The sequence below is a fragment of the Carassius auratus genome, chromosome 6 (assembly GCF_003368295.1).
Source record: "Carassius auratus strain Wakin chromosome 6, ASM336829v1, whole genome shotgun sequence".
Taxonomy (NCBI): domain Eukaryota; kingdom Metazoa; phylum Chordata; class Actinopteri; order Cypriniformes; family Cyprinidae; genus Carassius; species Carassius auratus.
In genome coordinates this window covers 16,220,558-16,242,075 of record NC_039248.1, presented here as the reverse complement: position 1 = coordinate 16,242,075, position 21,518 = coordinate 16,220,558, and the positions used below count along the sequence as shown (strand labels likewise).

General features: G+C 39.5%; 1 protein-coding gene across 1 annotated transcript; it reads right to left on the bottom strand.

Annotated features, from left to right (window-relative positions):
- Window positions 1-1,012: 1,012 nt before the first annotated feature.
- On the bottom strand, window positions 1,013-19,855 carry znf644b (zinc finger protein 644b). Its single transcript, XM_026263582.1, has 7 exons — window positions 19,227-19,855; window positions 16,719-16,765; window positions 5,794-8,529; window positions 5,108-5,635; window positions 2,232-2,345; window positions 2,030-2,135; window positions 1,013-1,957 (listed from the first exon to the last, which is right to left on the bottom strand). The coding sequence occupies exons 3-7, from the start codon at window positions 8,510-8,512 to the stop codon at window positions 1,744-1,746; spliced, it is 3,681 nt and encodes a 1,226-aa protein (XP_026119367.1). The 5' UTR covers window positions 8,513-8,529; window positions 16,719-16,765; window positions 19,227-19,855; the 3' UTR covers window positions 1,013-1,743.
- Window positions 19,856-21,518: the final 1,663 nt, after the last annotated feature.

Sequence of the window (21,518 nt, the reverse complement as noted above, 5' to 3'; positions counted from 1 at the left end):
TCAACGTGTTAAATGATGCATAAGAGTAGATATAAGAATTCTTAACCATAAATGAAGCACTACGTGTGTATATATATATTATTATGCTGATATACTCTCTCACAAAATAGGTTATACAATTTTTTTTACTACCTGTTCTCATGGCAAAAATATACCTGGTGGCACTTTTTCGCAAGACGCAAAATACATAACCAATAAGTACGTATCACTGCAGTTTCCAAAAGAAATGAATACTAGATGCAGTAAAACTCTGATACCTTTTATTACGTTTCACGCAAATTTTCAGAGTTTCGATTAATTAAGCATAATTTTCACACAATTACTTCAAAACATTTTTAATATGCTGGGAGATTTGAAAATTAATGCTTTGAACATTAGCATCACTCATATCCAGCTTCATATCTATGGGCTTTCATAGACGGTAGGTTTGTTTGGTAGCTATGGAGTACAGAGATGTACTAGAGAGGTGAGAAGCTCCGGATTGAATCACGTGTAACTAAGTTTTGTCAAAACAGTTCAAATCTACTTATGAGTTAGTTAAAATGGCAAATTAGCATCAACAAATGCTTTTTTATATCATTTTTGCATTTGTTTGCTATCGGGTAGGTTTAGGGTTGGATTCAGTGTATGGCATATTTCCAACACGATAGAGCATTATCTTCTCACGCCAGTTCCCGAATATTTGAATTCTGAACGGCTGCAATACGTACCTACAGCAATGTAATAAAAACACAGCAATCACACCTACAGGTGCATCTCAATAAATAAGAATGTTGTGGAAAAGATGCCTCTGATGTTGTCTGTGGTTCAGGAGTGGCTTAACAAGAGGAATACGACAACTGTAGCCAAATACCTTGCCTTGACCCCAACCTCAGTCCATTCCTTGTGAAGTTCAATCAAATTCTTGAATCAATTTTGCTTGACAATCCTCATAAGGCTGCGGTTCTCTCGGTTGGTTGTGCATCTTTTTCTTCCACACTTTTTCCTTCCATCACAATTAAAAGAACTTAAGACTTAAACTACTTCAGTGTGTTCACTGAATTTAATACACGAGTTTCACAATTTGAGTTGAATTACTGAAGTAAATGAACTTTTCCACGACATTCAAATTTATTGAGATGCACCTGTATATCAAAGTAATAAACACATGTTTTAGTGCTACTCAGTGGACATTTCTCTTTGTAACTGCGCAAAACGTGCAGTAAGGTATGTGTGTTGCAGAAAAGTATCCAGAGGTACATATTTTTATGAGACTAGGTTGTTATTTTTGTCAGTGTAAATAAACTTTGCAGCGCAAAATTACAGTAAATAGCAAGTCCTTGTAAATGTCTTTGAAGCTGATTAGTCGACATAGTGCTATGTTCTACAGTGACCTCTGAATTCCATGATTTGGACAGTTTCTAAAATCTAGCTGCTGAATTTTACACTTGCAAGTCACAGCAGCTGAGAACTGCAGTCTGCAGAGAGAGACTGCATAATGTGCACATCCAAGACCTAAATATATCTCTACATCTATGTTGCAAATAGCATGCCCTTAAAAATAACCGAAGATTGATATAATAAAATTGGTAAATAAACCTAAGAAAAAAAGCATAATATGCAATATAAGAAAATCTTTCATTTATATTATATATTTCTATTCTGTACTCATATATAGATGTATATACAGTATTATATGTGTATTTGTTTATGAACATGTGCAGAACAGGTGTACAGTGAGCATAGCTGGTGTGTAAACGTGGCTTAGGAGACCCCCTCAGGCAGACTGAGAGGAGGGTGTGTATCCAGAAGCAGGCACTCGGGGGGAGATGGGGAACACAGCTCTTTACACAGCGCTGAAACCTCCACCATACCTGCACCCATGCCGGGAATACTCGTGTGCATAAGATGCCTCTGCAAATGCTTGATCCAGTCTTCCTGAATTGACTGAGGACCCTGGAAGATCAGATCGCAGAACCTGGGGGAAAGAAAGACAGATATGAGAACTCCTGGTAGTGGTAGGAGAGAGTGCAGGAGAGGTGTAAAGTACCTGCAGGTCATTCTGTAGATCACTTCAGAGGCGGCGTGTAGAGATGAAAATGCCTTTCTTTTTGGCCCAGGCCTTGATCTCGGCCTCTTCTGTTTACAATCATATGCTGTGAAAAAAAAACAGAGCAATTGAAATCAACAAAAACCTGAGTGACTGGATGATTAGATTATATTAGATTGGAAGAGCAAGTATGAAATCCTACTTGTTCCTTCTAATAAGGCCATTTTCTTCCGTCGTGCATATGCTCTGAGATGATTGGACAGACTGACAGCGCTGTGGAACGTCGTGTTGCAGTGGATGCAGATCTTTTTATTTTCTGGATCACACAAATACAAGGTTTGGAGCTAATAAGCATTTAAATAAGAGTTCAATGACTTATGCTTTTTTCTGTAGCTGCTCTCCACTCATGACTGATCTTTAAAAAGCGATAGCATGTTATATGGCTACATCAGTTTGTAATTTAGAAAAGGAACACAGCAGCTTGAAGAAAATAAAACTGTGATTCCCTTAGTGTCATCACCCCCCACTCCATCTGTTTTCATATCATAAAGATCGGCTGTGCGCTCTGTTTTTTGAGGACATGTAGTTGTATGTTCTCAGTATTTGCACTCAGTTTGATGGGTTGTTTGTTCTTACGGGCAATGTTTGAAACTATTAATCTGCTCTCACTGTATATTTAGATGAAATGTGTTCATTTAATGCTAAGCTACAGCTGGTATATGAAGCTTGACTATATATATCATAACACATGGTAGAAATGTTTTATGATAATAAATGGATGGCAATTTCTTCCGGTGGTAACTGGGTGAAAATGAATATGTCGGCCAATATGTTTGACATTCAATTTAACATAACATAATGTTGATTGGATATAAAACACCAGTACAATAAAACACCAGTCAATAAAGTTTTTGACAACACTTTGATTGGCATATTTGACCTGTTGTTTTTACGTCAATTTTGGTGTCAATTTGATGTGTTTTCAACATCAATCTGAACTTTGTTTTGATGTTATTGAAAACCATAATGTGTCCCATATGGACAGTTTCTTACTCATTCTATACTGTAGTATCAGCTGGGCCACTTCAGAATTTAAAAAAATATGATTTATATATACATAGCGCTCCTTTGCTTAATATAGAAGTTGCATAAAGGTCAGGAGGCATGAAATGTTAATTGGGTTAATAGTTCATATAATCATAAATAATCACATTATAATCATTAGTATTTTTATTTATTGTAGCAAATCAACATTTGCCTTTTATTAATAGTCCTAATACAAACATAATTGAAAATTGGAATTGCAAAAATATACAAAACATGAAGTCTTTTGGTCATTCTGGGTAATATCAACAAAAGGACATACACAAAACTCCTAAGATGACAAGCTCTTATTTTACTTGATTAAGAGCATATTAATTCTAGATTTACATATGTACTCATCTAGACTACTCTGAAAAGCACAAACTTCCCTTTTTTTCTAAATGGCCTAATTAAACCTCTTGCAATAGTTTTTAGTGCTCCACCACCAATCAAAGTGTTTCAGCAGGACATAAAAAACAGACCTGATTATATGAGTCTGGATGAACAGACAAATCAAATGAATGTAACCGTGTATATCCAATTAAAATAAAAGTGATTGTGAAACTTCATTAATTTGTTTTTTATTAATGAAATGGGAGTTTTATTTGGGTAGACATGAAACAAAGATGTGCAAATACAGCTGATGTGTTTCCAGTAGTACATAAAAGAACGCTATGCGTTTTACATTTGAATTTCAAAGCCACTTTTGATGACATTCATTCTTTTTGTACCTGCTACAATATTTCAATGAGTGGCAAACTTTTACCATGCACTCTCTGTATCTTGTGTTCCCTCTCTCTTTTAATGACATCAACTGGCAACTTCAAGGTTACAGGAAGAGAACTTTGTCTTAAGTATGAGGCGTCTGTCATACATATTTAATATGGAGTGCATGACTGAAATTGGATTTAAGGTGCACTGTAAATAATGAAGGCTGTAGAGGTGGAAAAATACATGAGAGCAGCTGTGAAACAAGACTGTGCAGTCATGTTACATCGTATTGATCATTTCTACCCATGCTTACTGTAAATATCTCAAATCAATGGTATGGCACTTAACAAACTACTTTATTATTTGCACTTCAAGGGCTATAACTATTAACAAAAGACTAACAACAATAAAAACCCTATGTTATGGGAATAAAGAATGTTCAACGCAGGATTGTGACCCAGATATCTGAAAGCTCACCTGTCTGTCACTCTCAGATTCTTTGATTCAACATCACTCGAAACAAGACAGATCATACGCTCAGCTGTCAGTGAACAGGCAAAAGCTTCTTGTCATGGAGGGGTTTTGTTTTCACTAAAATTGCTCAGTATCAATGGTACTTCCAAGCTCTCTTTGTCAATTTACAATGCACAAGAAAATAGAAATTAATGGCCAATTAGGAGCCTAATATTTTGTTTCAGCCTCTAAACTTGATGCTAAATGGACATATGTAATCAAATATTTAAGTAAGGTATTCTCATTGTAAATACAAATCATTTCTGAGCTTCATTATCCACTTAAATTTTGATCTTTAGTGAACCATTAAAAGCCTCAACAGAAGTTGATTAGTGGTACAGACATATAAAACCAAGCTAATCAACTCAAACATTGTTTTGGTGGAGAAAAGGACAATTCTGTCACTGTACTTCAACTTGAATAACTGGGGGTCTTTATTAACCTGTTATTATAAACCTGTCATTAAAGATGCTTAGACAAACTGAAGCTGTTGCTGAGAAAACATAATTACACATAAAATGTTTCCACATTAATGTTTAAGGGGCCAATTCTTCTTCAAGAGGTTCAATGAGACTAATGTCTTTGAATAAATGTACTTTACTGAACCTTGTTACTGAAAGAAACACAGCTGCAGTACTGGGGTTTTAAAATTTTAGTTCTGAATTTCAGAGATTGACATAACATTTTTAAAAAGTTTTGTAAATTAGTATTTAATTAATTTTCTGGGTAACAACAAATGACACATGTATGAGTGAGTGTGTGGTTCCTAACCTTGGCTCCAGGTAGGATCCAGCTTCACAGATGGTGTTCTGGGTAAACTGCCTCTAGTGGAGGAGATGACCTCCTCGAAGTGACCTTCAACCTCCATTTCCTGCTCCACTTTCTTATTTCCCAGCAGATCCTCTAAAGTGCAAGACTGGACCTTATCGGTCCTCTTTCTCTCTCTGTCAAACTCAGGGGGTCTGATCATAGGCCATTCATCTGGGGGGCCAGTTGCATGGTGGATCTTCATGGGAATGCCAGAGGATGTAAGAAATAGTCCATCGCTGCTGGCAAACTTTTGAGAGACAAAAGGTTTCGATAAGTGCGGTCTGGAACCAAACACCCTTATAATGTTCTTGTACTCCGTCTCATCCTGAAGAAGTTCCGTCAGGATGCAGAGAGGTGACTTGCTAGCGCCCGAAATTGGCTTGCCAATCCGCTTCAGGTGACCCCGCACATGATTGGAGAGGCCGGTCTTAGTGTCAAACCAGCCCAGGCACAGCGGACAGGTATGCTCGGATTTAGACTCTGGCTTATCTGCCATGATGAAAGCACATAATTACTTTAAATGAATCAGTTACATGTAGAAATGTTTGTACACATACATAAACATAGGTTATGCATGTGTGATTTTAGTTTGAGAGCATTATCTAAAATCACAATGACTTGAACAAGGAAAGGTGAACAATAATCACCTTTTCTGATTCTGCGATTCACTGAGGGGATTTTTCGGCGTATGCGAGGCTGGCGGTCCTGAGATGCCACTTGCTCAGGTGACACCACATGACGAGCATCATAACTTAGCCCCACCCTATGTAAGTGTCCTCTCACGTGGTTAGACAAGCCCACCCCAGACTCAAAGACTGCGGGGCAATAGGGACAGCACTTCCTGCCCACCAAAGGCAAAGGGTTGACAATATACTCTGCATAAGGGTCACTTTGCTGATAAACAACATGATCAGGGTTCTCCTCACTTATTATACTCTCAATACACTCCTCCTTCACTATAAATGTACAAATATCCTCACTGTCCACCTCTGTGCTGTTGTCTGGATTAGCATTATCGGCATAGTCCAGAATGTTGTTGTTGAAAGGGATGAAATAATCACTAGGGGTATTGCTGTGAAACTGATCCGAAGACTCTTTGGTGCAGTCGCTGAAATCCTGAGCACCTTCATAGTCATCTCCCTCTTGTGGTGTACTAGAGTCCCATTGTGGAGACTCAGGCTCACATTTTGGAAGACGCACATGAGGAATATCGGCATGGGTGTTGCGATACGGGATTGACATTTTTCTTTTCGAGGGTACTTTGTGCCGCAGCGTTTGCAGAACTAAAGTACTGCCGGTTGAAGAATCTTTGGGACAGCTCTCAGTGCCAGGGTTCAGACAGGCTGCTTTACTCACGATCTCTGTTTTCGTTGTAAGATGTACGTCAAAGCTGGAAAGATATTTTGTCCTCTTTTCGGAGACAGCGCTTTCATATCCTTGATTGTCTTCTTCGACATATGGGAGACCTGTTGTCACGTCTATTTTCTCTGTAGGCAGAGGGGATAATTTGCTTGGCTTGTCACTTCTCAGTGAGAATGGTGACAGCTTGTTTGCTGGGCTGCCAGGGCTCCATTTGATCAGCGAGGAGCTGAAACCATCACAAGCTTTTTGTGTGTTTTTGCTTTTCACATTAAGGTCAGCTGAGCCATTGGACCTAAAGGGCAGCTGAACTCTGTCCTTAACAGACCGCTTCTCTGTGCTTTGAATCTTTGGCATAAGTAAAGATGAATCCATGTTTTTGGGTTGGTCCAACACAGCTTTTATGTGGTCATCCACATTGCTGTGTGGTTGAGGTTCATAATTCTCAAAATTTTGCCCATGTATAAGCTCTACATGCTTTCTGAAACTATATACGTTCTTACTTCTAAATGTGCAAATTTTACATACAAATAAGTCGTTGTGGTGAACTGTGCACTCATGTGCCTCCATTTCAGCCGAAGTCATGTTATCATATTCCTTACAGCTATAAGACATCTTCTCCATCTCATTAGTTTTGCTATGATGGGCGAAAGTTTTGGGGCACTTCGCTCCAAAGACACACTGGGGACACTGAAGACAAGCTCTTCTTCCCTCGACATCTATCTTACTGAACCCTTTAATCTCTTCCATCAGCCTCTCCCTCCGCACCTGGTGGATTATCATGTGCTTTTGCAGAGAGGTTAGGTCTCGGAACGAACGCCCACACTCTCTACATATAAAGGGTCGGGGAATGTCTTCTTGTCTCACCTTATTATTCCTATCTAAATGATACATCATATGACTATGCAAATGCCTCTTCTCCTTGAAATTATCATTGCACTTTGAACAGGGGAAGAAGGACAGCTCCTCGCCTGTTTTTGTCTCTGTCTTTAACTGTGCCGATTTTTCACCCATGTAGGTGTTTGTTTCTACGTCGCTGCCGCTTTCATCACATTTCTCTTCCTTCTCGCTTGAAATTAGCTCCTGCATGGCAGCTGACTTGTCGCAGAATTTCTCCAGGCGCAAGCCGGCATATGCTTTCAAACTTTCCGGCTCTTTCCTGAAGGCATGTTCTTTGTTAATGGACGACTCAAAATCGGAGTCTTCATCGGTTAGGGAATTCTGGGATGCATAATCAAAGCCATCATAAACCTGTCCTCCAGTGTCAGCCCTCTCCATGGCATGATTTTTACGCATCCTCCGTCTTCGCTTGGCATGTGGAGCTCCATCAATCGCTACCTTTGTTCTTACTCCATCACCTGCTACGCTGCTTTTCAACAGTATCCGCATGAACTTCTCCTGCAGGCCCCAGTTCAGACCATCACAGTCATCAGAGGAGCTCTCTGACAACTCCGAATCAAAGTCCCATAAGCACCCTGCTTTGATTCCCTTTCTAGGCAACAGTCGGCTGATTGGCCTGTTATCCAAGCCTTCCCCCACCAGCACATCTAAGGGGGCCTCACCTTCACTGTTGTTTGATTCAGATGAGGCCCGTGCGGGCCGCACTTTTAGGGCGCACCCTTCTGTTTTCTGCTGGGTGTCTGATTGAAGCTCACTGGGAGGTGGTAACACCTCAGGGCTGGTGTCTGTCCCGGGAAGAGGGGACATGTCTTTGTTGTGGACACAGGGCTCCTCTGAGGTACAGTGTGAAGCAGCTCCATTAACAAGTGCTCCTGAAGGCAATGAGTCGTTTGTGCTGGGGGCAGCAGGGATGCTACCACAGACAAATGGGTTCGGCTGGACTCCATTTAAAGGGTTTTGGTGGCTGTCCAAGGGCAGGGGCTCTGGTGGATCCAAGCTGTTATTGTTGTTGTTGTTGGGAGAAGATGTGCTTGTCAGCTCTTGAGTGTCATCAGAGGAAGATTCTACCTCTTTGTCTTCCTCTGCACTTTCTTTTACTGCCGCCATAACAGAGACAACACAGTCTGCAAAAGAGAGACAATAAAACTACTTATGAGGGTCAATGTCATGGTGCACAGTGTCCTTGACAAAAGGCGGGAAAACACATAGATGCTAAGTTCTCTTTGTATTATTATTTCATCTTTCAAGAAACTTTTTTTTTGTCTTTTCCTTTTTTTACCCAAATATCAAAACATTTATGAAGACGGTCCTTTCTCTGATATACTTTCTTGTACATTGTTTTTTTTTTTGTTGTTGTTTTTTTTCTGTATGTTGGTTGGAACAATACTTTAGAGGCAGCACCACATACCTTTCAGCACTCAAAAGTTTCTAATCAGTTAAGCAGTTTTGTTATTTAAAATATTATAATTCATTATGATATAGGCACAGTTCTTTTTACATTGATATTTTTGCATTTATGCATTAAAAAATATATCAAATTAACATTTAATTCATAAATTAAAACAGCCATCAAAAAGAGTTCAGGTCATTATAGGTATGAACTGCGTTTTAATGTATTTCTGAATAAATTAATATATCCTATGATAAAAAAGTGCATCACAAATATGCAGCATTAAAGAGTCAGGCTCTTTAAACTGCTCTAATGGTGGCCTAAAAAACACGGCCATCACTTTTGTTGCCACAATATGCATCTCAAACACCCGCTGTCACCACTTTTTTTCACAACACACCCCAACGTTAGCCCTGGAAGTCCTGGTGAGGAAGCTTAATTATGTGAACGCACCTCTGGGATCTAACCTTCCTGTTTCTTCCACCAAAGTTCTCAGCCGCCTGCTAAAATTGACCAATTTCCATGGGAACAAAGCACCACCAATAAGATCATATTATTCTGTCTTATCACTCTCCGATGGTGCCAAAGCACATCCCAGCACGAGACTGTTGTTGCTTCAAACCTGACAAATTGGCACACTGCACACACATACAGTATACACAGAGACACACACACACACCCAGGTAGAAACGCTCCCGTTCATGACTAGCCAGTAAAATATACCTCAGGTGTCATCAGCCGATCTAATTATATTTGATGGTTTTCAACAGCTCAACACCAGCAAACCTGTGGGACAACAGGACTATGTTTAAAGGGTGTGTTAAAGGGGCCCAGGCTTGCTGTTGTCCTGCTAGGCCACGGTGTATGCTCTGAGGATTTGACATTCAGCACTAGCTACTCTCAACAGGAAGCCGCGTTGCTAACGAAGTGTTAAATTCAGTGTTAATGAGTGGCTTCACTGTTACCACCTCCTAGGTAAACCTTCCGAGCTCCATATTCTCTCCATCTGTTGGGGTGTGAGGGGCTTTCGGAGGGAGAACAGACGCTCTGCATTTAAAAACGAACTTCACTGCAAACCCCTAAACAGCAGGGTGGCAAAGCCTCAGAATATGATTTCAGCTTTAAATTTACAGGCCTCATTAGCTTCCAGTTTCCACACTGATCTATTCCATACATAACAAACAGGGTTCAACTGCAATGCGTCTTTTAAAAATTAATTCGCTTCTATTTACTTCATTTAGTCAATGTTAAAAGGCTGCCTTTGCCTTGCTGGAAGCTATTTACAAGGATTATGAGCTTAAATACATCTACGCTCGGCACGGAGATCAATCTGAAGCGATTAGCTCTCTTTCTCAATCTCGCTCTAACTCTCTCCTTGAAATATGCTCGGTAATGAACATGTTTGAATTCACAAACAACAATGAATCAGAGGAGGTCCCCCTGTGATCAGTCTAAATTAACTGCACAAGTAAAAGAGCACTTAACACTTACACGACACACATATGTCATGTGCTCTCTCTCTCTCTCTCTCCCTCTTTCTCTCTCAGCCCCTATTCTTTCCATCAGCACTTGTTCTAACACTCGAGTTGCACCTCATCTTGAGGTTACTGCTGAAAAAATAAGAAGTGATAATTGCATATTATCATTACACATTATTCTGGAACCCCAGAAGATAAACTTTTCTTGGATATTTATTAATCATAGGAGAATACAAACTACTTGCTATGTTCCACTTTGGTGTCTTCAACTTTTTTTTCCACCTACTACACTTTTATGATGGTGAAAGAAGGCCAAAAGCTGGAAGTATATGTTCCAAGAATACAATTATGTGCTGCACTACATGTGCAAAGAACCATTAAGTATGTTCTATAAATATGAGACACACTCACAGGGACAAAGAACTAAAATCTCTATCTCTATTTAAAAATAGCTAACTTCCTAAAGTAGGATGAAGACATGGACCTATACTGCATTTTGCATCAAAACGGAAATCGATTGCCAAAACACTTCAGACTCATTCAACAGAATGAAGCTGTGAAACCTCTTGTAGTTTCCTCAGATGCTTCCCCTAAAAGAGAGGACTACAACAACAGGACCAAGTGGGGCAAGTCATTCAGAGCAGTTATCTGTCTATGTGAATCGGCAACATGCCCAAATCCATTTTACTTTATCTATTACTCTCTCTCTCTCTCTCTCTCTCTCTCTCTCTCTCTCTCTCTCTCTCTCTCTTTCTTTTACCTGTCCTTCATTTCCCCATCCTATCTTCCTCTTGCACAGAAAAAAACACATCTAAACAAAGAAGGGAGGCCGTGGCCCCTCAAGTACAGAGCAGAGAATCTTCCTCGGTTAATGGGGGTTATTGATTTGTTTGACACACTGTGAATTTATGAAGCCGCCTCTCAAGTGTGAGAGACTAACAAAGCACAGCTGTGAGCAAACAAACAGGTAGCTATTCAACCTGACACCTCACAGAGTCTGAGGAGAGCCTGTCTTTCTCTTCTTCTCTTGCAATGTTGAGGAAAAGCGTTGAGTTCAGCCAAACAGACTCATGAACACACAGAGCAGCAGTGACAGGAGGAACCTCTCACTGGGTGTCACAGCACATGCTGCAGCTTTTTTTTTTGGAAGGGAACACTCATATATTTGGGAATTTCATGTTATAATTTGATTTATAATGAATTAAATTAATTGGATTAGAATTTGCAAAATGAGTTCAGAGGTCTCAGCTAACAAGTCTTGGTAAAACTTTCTTTTAAGGCGTACTTAATATTATAATAACAATAAATTATGCATAATTAAACTCAATTAACCCTAATTTATTTAACTTAAAACAAAGTCTCTGAACACTAAGCAGCAGTGTCTACACCTAAAATAAATGTAAGGAATTTGCATTTTGATCCACTCTGCTGGTTGTGTTTTCCCCCTGTAGTAACCTTTCCACTTAAAAGACTTGGAAGAAGCTTTTATCCAAAGTGACTTTTTAGACTGCATTCAAGTTTTATATTCCTTCCATGGGAAAAAAAAAAAAACCTTTGCACCCCATCACCACACTGCACTGTCTGAGCTATAGGAAAGCATATATACATTAGATAGCCATCATTTGTTTAGTCTTTTGCCATTTTTGTACCATACATTACAACCCTAGAAAATTTCTGAGATTGTTTACAACCACCGCCACCTTCTCCTCCATTTGGAAAAGAAACTAAGATGCATGGAGAGTGGCAAGAATCCAATTTCTTTTGAACGCTGTGTGGAAATTGAGAGCTCAGCAATAAATCTGCTTCAATACACAATCTCCACAGAGCGCAGGGGCAGCTACCTTAGAGATCTCTCCCTCTGTGTCTAACAAACCGCTGCTTTACCAGGAGCCAAGGCTGCCAACTCTAACATCTTGGTTGCCACAGCACTGCAAAAGCTGCATTTTCCAATGGCTGGCCATTCATAGTCAAGGTGATGCAACGTTGCGGCTTTGTCAACTAACCCCGATTAAAAAACAGTCCACACAAATGTGGCTCTGGATTTCAAAACAAAAGAGCACATCCTTCCCCAACCCAAATTAAAAGAGCATCAACACGTACTCAAGGACTCAATCACGCAGCCCGCCTCAGTACTCTTTCCTAAAATAGAGCGAGTGAAATGCCTGCTCCTACTGATGGTAGATTTAGGATAGGGGAGAGGGGAAAGGGGGGTCACTGGGCATGATAAAAGGGGACAGGGAGTGAGTGACAGTTGGGTTTAGACAGAAGTCATGTTCAATAGCAGGTAAGGAACATCAAAAGGCGAGTTCACAGGAAACCTATGCAACCTTATCTAGAAGGAGGATTTTCTGTTGTGTGAAGTAGATTAGTGATGCCAGAGCTGCTGACATGGCCTCATTTGCTGCCCTGTAGTGTTAGAGGAGGATTAAACCATATAAACTTTGAAGCCTTAAACAATACCTTTCAAAATTAGACAGATTAAGGGAGGGATGTCTGATGGGGATTTCCCGTGGCTTTGTCAGTTTAAAACTTCGCTTTTTTAAAAAGGGAGCAAGAGAGCAGGAAAAAGAAAAAGCTGAGCAGGTCTGGGGTTTCAGTTTTAATGAGGGCACTCTTATAGTGAGCCGGGCAGAGTGTGCGAAGTAGCGCAGGTCGACAGGCCCTTAAACCAGTAGCCTCTCGCTCACATTAAAGAATGATGCAAAGAGTTTGTCACTTATAGAAGGGGGCGAAAGTTTTCTGGCAGTTGCATCACTGTGGTAGTTTTACACGGTGGCATATATCTTGATGGAAAATAAACAATTGATTGTTGAGCTCTATTCCGTGTAAAATATGAAAGCAGTGCGCCATGAAATATACTTCCTCTCAGGTCATGAGCTGTGTTGTACGGCGTCGATTTTTCTTTACGTGAAATGTGATGATTACTGGAGATCTGATTCGAATATGGTGGGGCTACGCGGGCACGTGTCTACCGCTGTGATCGAGGGCAGACTCACACGCGTCTGTCTTGCTTGAGTAGTGTGAAGGAAAAAAGCTAACTTTGTCACTGCCGCTTTGCTGAAGACACGTGACCAATCAGATGAAAGCGTGTCAATGTCAACGCTTGTCTACGCGCTGAGGACGAGATCGGGTCTAAGCGAGCAGACATCAATACGCTTAAATTTGGAGAAATGTCAAGCGCCGCAGGTTTCGGGATGAAACGACTTTTATTACCTTTTCTTAAAACGTAATGTGCAGCGCAAGACATGAGCAACATAATAAAAGTGAGGAAAGCGGAAAAGGGCAAATAGTGGCGGAGGATTTATATCTAAATTAGGACCAAACATTCAACATTCATCTGTTTAACCAATTCTTCATCTAAAAGAACACTGCTAATCAAAAAACGACCCGTTCTTAACCACACAAAGCAATGCTTGCACTTTCTGGCCCATCTCACCCTGAACAGGCTCCCTTAGGATATTAAAAAATCATCACATTTTTATCAGTCCCTGCTGCTTGTCAATGGCATCTATTAAAGCTGAATGAGGGGGTGGAGCTGCATCCAGACTGGTCATTAACACCAGAGCCCCACTCAATCAGAGCAACTCCCAAGCAAATCAAAGAAGAGGCTGCATGCGTGCAGAAGGAGAGGTAGGGGGTGTGCTCGGTAACCTGAGAAAGGCCCCATGGAGAGATGTAAATAACCTCCCGAGAGACTCCCAGCGGGCTGTAAAGAAGATGCTAGCTGGGAGACGATGGGAAGCTAATGAGTATAACAGTAAATGTATACAAAAGACAGAAGGAGAGGCCCTTCCTCTTTATTCCAATTAAGATGCTCTTATCAATAACAGGGTGCTGAAGCCACTTTCCCTCGCTGTACCGTCTGGTTGTATGCGCCATGCAGCACTCTATGAATGTAGCTGACCCAACCAAAAATGAACAAAATGTTGTGTTTGATAAGCAACAAATCAGGTGATATTTAAATATTTTTTGCTATATAAAGAAACATAGCATGGCGTAAATATATTCATTTCAGAAAACATATGTAAACATTTGCCAGTTCTGCCAAAGGCAACTCTACTGGAAACTGAAAATGTTAGCATCAAGTTGGAATAAACATTTTAATGCTTACTTTTTTATACTTTATACGGGTCTCAGCAAAACAGCTAAATGTGATTTGTCTGCCACAGATGTAACCTACCTATTTACTTAAATCCAATATACATAAGTCACTTATTATTTTTATTATTATTATTATTATTATTATATTCACATTTAAACCGTGAGCTGACAGAATTTGTACTTCCCACTGGTCAGTACCACTGATGACCAATAGATGGCTCTGGCAACATTTGGCCATACTTTCTATAACCAGATGACATAAAATAAACATGTAAAAACAAAGAATACACACATTTAATATATATATATAGAGAGAGAGAGAGAGAGAGAGAGAGAAAGAGAGAGAGAGAGAGAGAATAGGAAAGGAAAAATATAAAAAGCAAAAAAAGATAAATATATTTATTTAGGGTTATATTTAATAATACTAAATAAATAAATAAAAGGAAGAAAGGTTTTGTATAGGTTTCTGAGGGCAAAAGTAAACAATTTCTTCCATTTAATTTTTTGTTTAATATTTCAAGATTTTTCTTTTAAACAATTATGAAATGATAATAATTAATGCTTTGACTTCAATTTTTCTATTTTTAAACTTTGGTTGTACAAATGGCGCTTCAGAACCTGCTTGTGAACACATCAATAAGCAGAATATCAGTATGTGTAATGTAATGACTGCTCAGGTACACCATTAACACACTCTCATCTCTCTTAATACCACATATAATTCAGTGATCTCTCCCTGACATAAATGCTCTATAATCATACAGCACCCTGCAACCTCTGTTCAAAGCTCTAAAATATCACATCCAACTCCAGGAATAATTGGGAAATTTAATGAGATTGGTGAACCACAACCTTGAAGGATTTCGCAAGAAAAAGGTTTTGGGGGCTTGACAGTTAATTCTCAGGCAAACTTTTGCCTTTACCCTTTCAATCAATAGAAACAGTGGATTTAATTTTGGTTAATTGGTGCTCAGTAAGAGACACCCTCCAGCGTCGATAGAACATTCTTACGGCCTTGGTCCTATTGATTCTGGAATCTCTTAGGCACTTACAAATGCATTTGTTCCGATAGATTCTGTCCCTCTGCGGTCACTTTTTTTTTAAATGCATGAGGCCCCCCCAAAAAAGTGGTATTAAACGAGTATGTAATTTCACTCAAGCAGAATCAATGAATGCACATACTATCAGGCACTACAAAAACCAAGCAATACTCAAATTTTCCAGGTATTTCCACAAAGTTTTCTGCTGTTCATATAAGGCTAAGCAACACCGTCAAACTGTTACCGACATTTCGTGTACTGACACACCTAAGATTATTTAAAAATAGACTATGAATGGCATAGCAGTTAGGGGATCTTCAGAGAGAAGCTCTCATATCTTTTAACTGTAACAAAGTTTAGCACCCTGCAGAGTATTAGTGATCAAATCCTGGCCCCTAGTGGTGAAGTCATCAGTGTGAGATCTGGAGCCCGAGGCTGCTGCGGTCCGTCTGTAGCTTTTGGTGAGCTGAGAGATTTTACGTGTGTAACTTCCCTCATAAAGTCTTTAATAGGAAGAAGTGTTCTCATTTGCTTATCTGGGGTGCGGGTAACTGAATGGCGGGACACCCATGCCATGTCTGTTTCAAAGTTGTGAGAATTTGCGCTAAGAGAGAGGCAAGCTCTCGACTTGGAACGAGACTAACCGGCGACAATCGCATCTGTCAAATAATTTTGGCACACTTCCCAAGACAAACTTCAGAGACAAAGATACCGTTTGAATGCGGAACGCAGACAGGTTAACATTTTTCGCACTATCATCTCGATTCTGTTGGATCATTGTCCAATTACACAAAATTATTTTGGCAGTTTTGCTCACACAACATTATACCCAGATTCCCCTTTTTGGCCTTTTTCTGGAGGGCTGCTAGAGGAAGATGAAGGTTGCCAGGTTTCCAGGCTGACTTGAAGTATGCCTGTGACAAGTGTAACTGACAGCTCTGATTTAATTTGACTGGTGATCACACCCAGCTATAGTATCAGAGCAGTTCACACATCTGTGCCTCAGCTCAAGGTGTTGAGACATGCCACCAAATATCTGGAACATTACACACATCCCTGGTGCTGTGTACAGGCAGCCAGAGCGCTGTCACTCCAGCTTTCCAGCAATATTAGCGAAGACACAAATCTTACATTCACTGTTTCCATCCTAATTCTGTCAGCATTTTATCTCTTTTTAAATGACACTTCCGCACGTTTATTAACTATTTGAAATGATTAATGAGACTACTGTGATTTGCTACAATACAGGACACAAATGACTCACATTAAATTGATATTCTTTTAAATTCATATACGGTTCTTACCAGTCTTTTCCAAAGCATTGGAACTCTGTAGTTCTCAGTAAATCCACCTGGAACATGAACATATAGATAGACAGAGAATTGTTATTAATAGACATGTCACAGCCATTACTCTTCCCTTTAGCGCAGCATGCTCAAACTAATATGATTATTTGGTGCACAATATTTCTTATTATTATCACAGTTATGCTGCTTAATATTTTTAGAGCAACCCTAGTGCATTTTTCAGGATTCTTAGCTGCATAGAAATCTATATTTTTGCTACAGTAACACATATAAATTGCTGCTATTCTATCCACCAAAACACAGCTGCTTAATCATTAGGCTCAACGTCTCATTTAAGCAAAAGAGCTCATTACATTCTAATATACTGATGAGTCTGGTGGCTGTAATGAGAGGTCATGCTAGAGGTTAAATGATATGGAATGAGCAGCTAATAGTCAGAGCACAGCACTGGATAAATAGGCCTCTCTCTCTCTTGGCCTCTTCCTCTAATAGATTTATGCAGGTCTCAATGTTCTGGCTAGATCAACAGCTTACTGAAATATCTCTCCGGCCCAGCTGCAGTAGTGCTGGCTTGCTAATTCAGGCCAGTGTACTTCCATTAAAACAGTCCCCTGTGTCTTCATTTAGAACACTGCGAGCTGGGAGCGCAGCAAAAACAGGGAAGATGGGGACCAATTTTTATCATTCTGCACATTCTAGAAATGCGCCTCAGTGCAAATATTTGACCTTGCTGAGTGACACATAATCAATTTGTTTGAAATCGGCTCTGGAGTCTGGCTATGTAATCTGTCTTTAAAGGGTTTGATTACACATTTACGGACATGCAGGTTTTAGGGTTGCATGTGCCTAAGCCCTGTTCCTGGACTCACCCCTGCCCAAATCTCTATTAAGACTGCTGTTTAAATTATATTAAAGTGAATATCAAATACATATGGATTGAGGCAAGGCTCTGTCATGACCTATGAATTTTCAGAAGAGAAAAGCTTCTTTCAGGTGGCGAGTGAAGTGTGCGTTATACAAGCTCTCTGAAATTCTTGCTTCTGATTGGTCATTTATTAGATCCAGCAGCGAAATAATTACAAATAATGATTCTTGTCCATGGCAACATTTCATAACTGGGGAATAAAACTGCTCATGTCTTTTATGTCCTTGTGTTAAACATCTCCACAGTCTCTTTAAGTAAAATAAAAATAAAACCCAAATCAATATTTATGTAACTATGAAACTAACACTGTAATTATGCACCTCAATGATAAAACTTAAAACATATGCCCTCGGCTTTCTTTGTAGACACCAATAGAAAGGGTGGATATTCCTGTGTTTTCTTGGCCTCCATTTATCCAGTGTTCATGGTAACAAAGCTAACAGATCTGTATGATCGCTGTATGCAGGATAGGGTGTAAAGAACAGCTTTATTGTAAAATTATGCTCAGATAATTAAGAATGGAAAAACAAAGATTTGCAAAGAACTAATGATCCAAACCATAATAAGGGTACTTACAGCATATGACATTAAGAAGTAGAAGAAAATTATGCAAGTCACACATTTGCAATAACATTCCACATACTGTAAACACCAACAAAGTGAAAACCTGGGTTATATTTCCGAAACAAGCCAAACTGTCCTTGCTATTTAATAATAAACAACACGTAGTTCCTGTAGAATCTGAAGCTTGGGGAGAAAAAAAAGGGTCAACTTCGGCACTCAAAGTTGTCATGCAGCAAAACAAAGTTTCTGCACCTGTTAAAATGACCAATGGAGATAAAGCGGGATTTATCAAAATAGGATTTAGAAGGCCCATGGTCACAGGTCACACGCAGATATGATGTGATTTCGTTTGATAAAGCTATAAAATGTGCATTTACAGCTATTTAAAGTTCTGGGAGCATGCAAGAATTGTTCATATTGGGCCTATTTTTAAGCACCATTCAAAATGATCGACTGTGGTTTACGACAGAAAGCAATAGGCTGGCGGGATGTTTGTATGCTGCGGTGAGCAAACGCGTTGCGCACAGATTCCCTCCAATCAAGGTCGCGCAGAGCGCCTTCAAGACGAGCGTCTAAACGCGTCTGCGCTCTTCAAGTGTCAAACCCGCGACTAGAGGCCGCGACACAAACTCCCCGCTGACACGGGAAAACGAATCGTCTCATCCAGTGACTGACACCGCTTTGGATCGATTCTGACACCTATCTTGTAAAAGTGTATAAAGTGTTTTTCAGGGGGAAACGAGAAACCGCGCGAGTGCGCTCAGATGGCAGAGGAGCATCCAACTTTTTTACCAAATGCGATACTATTCAGAGCAATAGCGTATATGACAACGAAGGGGTGAAATGTTAGCCTGCGCGATTCGTGAGTGGCACGGTGTTGACATACCTGATGCCCGCGTATATAAGCTCTCGTGCCCATGCAAGGACTCAAGCCACTGTACCCTTCGCGCACTCATCTCTCAACACGGTTAAACACATATCCGTCAAGGGACGACGTTTGTAAGCTTTAAACCTACCTTCCCATAGAAGGACACTATAACATGGGACAAGTTTGTCATGGTACTTGATTACAGTCCTTTTTTTCCCGTCCTCCATCCGTTACAATGTCGCCATTTTGCCTAAAATTCTGCAGGTTGAACTAAAACTCTAGCAGGGAGGTTCGGTCTGTGCGTTCACAAATCACACCATAAACTAAGACCAAAATAAACGTTTACATCCTTTAAAAGACAAAGTGAAAAGTTAAGGTCGTGTTGTGTTTCACGTTGAAATGGTACATCGGGTGTTTAAAAAAGGAGTGAAATAGAGACATACTGTAAATCCCCCGCTCGCAATATGGATTATTCCACAGACAGAGGGTGAATTCTTCTTAGGTGAAGTTACTGCTGGCGTTGAAAAAAACAGGAAAGATGGTGGGAAGGTGGACTTGCACACCTAGCAATGTGGTGGATAATGGAATGCTTTTCATTTTGTCAGTGATCATAAGCATTTCTTGCTGGAAATTGTAATTGCAGTTTTAAATTGACAGATAACACCATACACAAACAACTATATTGTTTATAAGCATACAATACTGAATTTTTAGTTTCCCTCTGTTTTTGTTTTTACTTATGTGTAAAAGAATTGAATTTTATTTTGTATTTTTTTTTTTAGCTGTTCATTTTTAGTCTGTTCTGGCATAGATAGCAAGAAACAAGGCTAAATTAATAATATATTAATAACATGCAATTAACAGTAAAATATTAGAAAAGCTAAATATATATGCTTAAGCAACTTCTAGCAGAAAATCCCTTGCCTTTTTTTTTTTTTTTTTTTTTTGCCTTGCCAACACAATAGAAAAAAAGTGTCATAAAGGTCCACCCTAAATATAACCCTCAGTTGGGCAGAAACAGATTGTATTTAAACATTGTTGTGAGATTGAATAAATTCACACCAATTAGTCAAAATGAAAAATCGCTATGAATGAAAGAAGAGTGTTTATCTTACATTCAAAAAACTCTATGATAATTTGCTCAAATCCATCTGTTGCTTGATAGAGTTGAATTAAAACTATTCAAGGTAAAAGAAAGATGAAGTGGTGTGTTTCAGCAATAACATTTTTATGCTAAGGAAAGGAGAAGACGTGAGGCCAAGTATGGTGTCCCATACTTGGAATTTGTGCTCTGCATTTAACCCATCCAAGTGTACACACACACCTTGCTCAAGGGTCCCACCTCAGTCGTGCTGTTGAGGGTTCACAGCTACAATCCCTGTCAGATCTGAGACTTAAAAATGTAATGTCGTTTACAGTATGTGCATCAATATTATTTTTTATTTATTTTTAATTGCTGTTAATCATTTTTCAATGTAAAACGAAATACTCTATATATGAACATAATTATAGGTCAGGCTTATATTTCTGCTTCCTTCCTTTCATTCACAGCATCTCACGGTCCTGTACAGCTTAACATGGTTGAAATCACTTTCACATTAATGAGCAGATGACGTCTCATAGATGTGTTTGACAACTGAGCTGTGGGTTCAGAGAGATATGTGATAAAACCGTGAAATCAAATTAATATTTTATAAAATAAAATCTACCTGTGAAACTAAAACCAACACTTACAGTTTAAAATCATATTCTGGAGCACCTTATTTTCTTGCAAAGTACATTAAACCCAGGCAAGTTAATTAATGTGAACAGTGTATTTTACATTTCTGACGAAATATCAAAATTAACTTTAGGCCTCTGTTTTCAGAGCATGAAGAAATTCTTTTAATGGCCTGCCAAGCGTACACTGAAAAGTTTGATTTTGGTCTGCTGGAACAAGAGCAGAGAATAATTTATTATGCTGTTTGTGTCTCATGTTAGTAGTTATTCCCTACCTTGGGGTACAATGGGCCATTTTTATCCATTTTCACTGGCTCACATTTCTTCTTGATCCCGTACGCTGCAGACTAAGCTTGAGCCTGGAGCAATGGTTTCGAAACATCACAGGAAACTACATTATTATACTGCTGCCTGTTAACAGGCAGAAAAGAGACGGTGTACCCGTTTAAATCTGGGGGCAGAAGAATGAATACAAAGGATTAGAGAGTTCATCATTTTACCAGAGGTGGTTTGTCTTTAAAGCAGGGCAGAGCAGACAGCACACTGCGTTTCATTTGTCCTGTTCCACAGGCAGCTCTGTGACCTAAACATATTAATGAAAGGCATTCTTTCACTCAACTTTCTTTCAATCAACTCAAGGTCACTCATCTGTGCTTACCTGTCCTTAAGGAAGAAGTTCAGTGTTTGCAGGGACACACTGTTTATATATATATATATATAT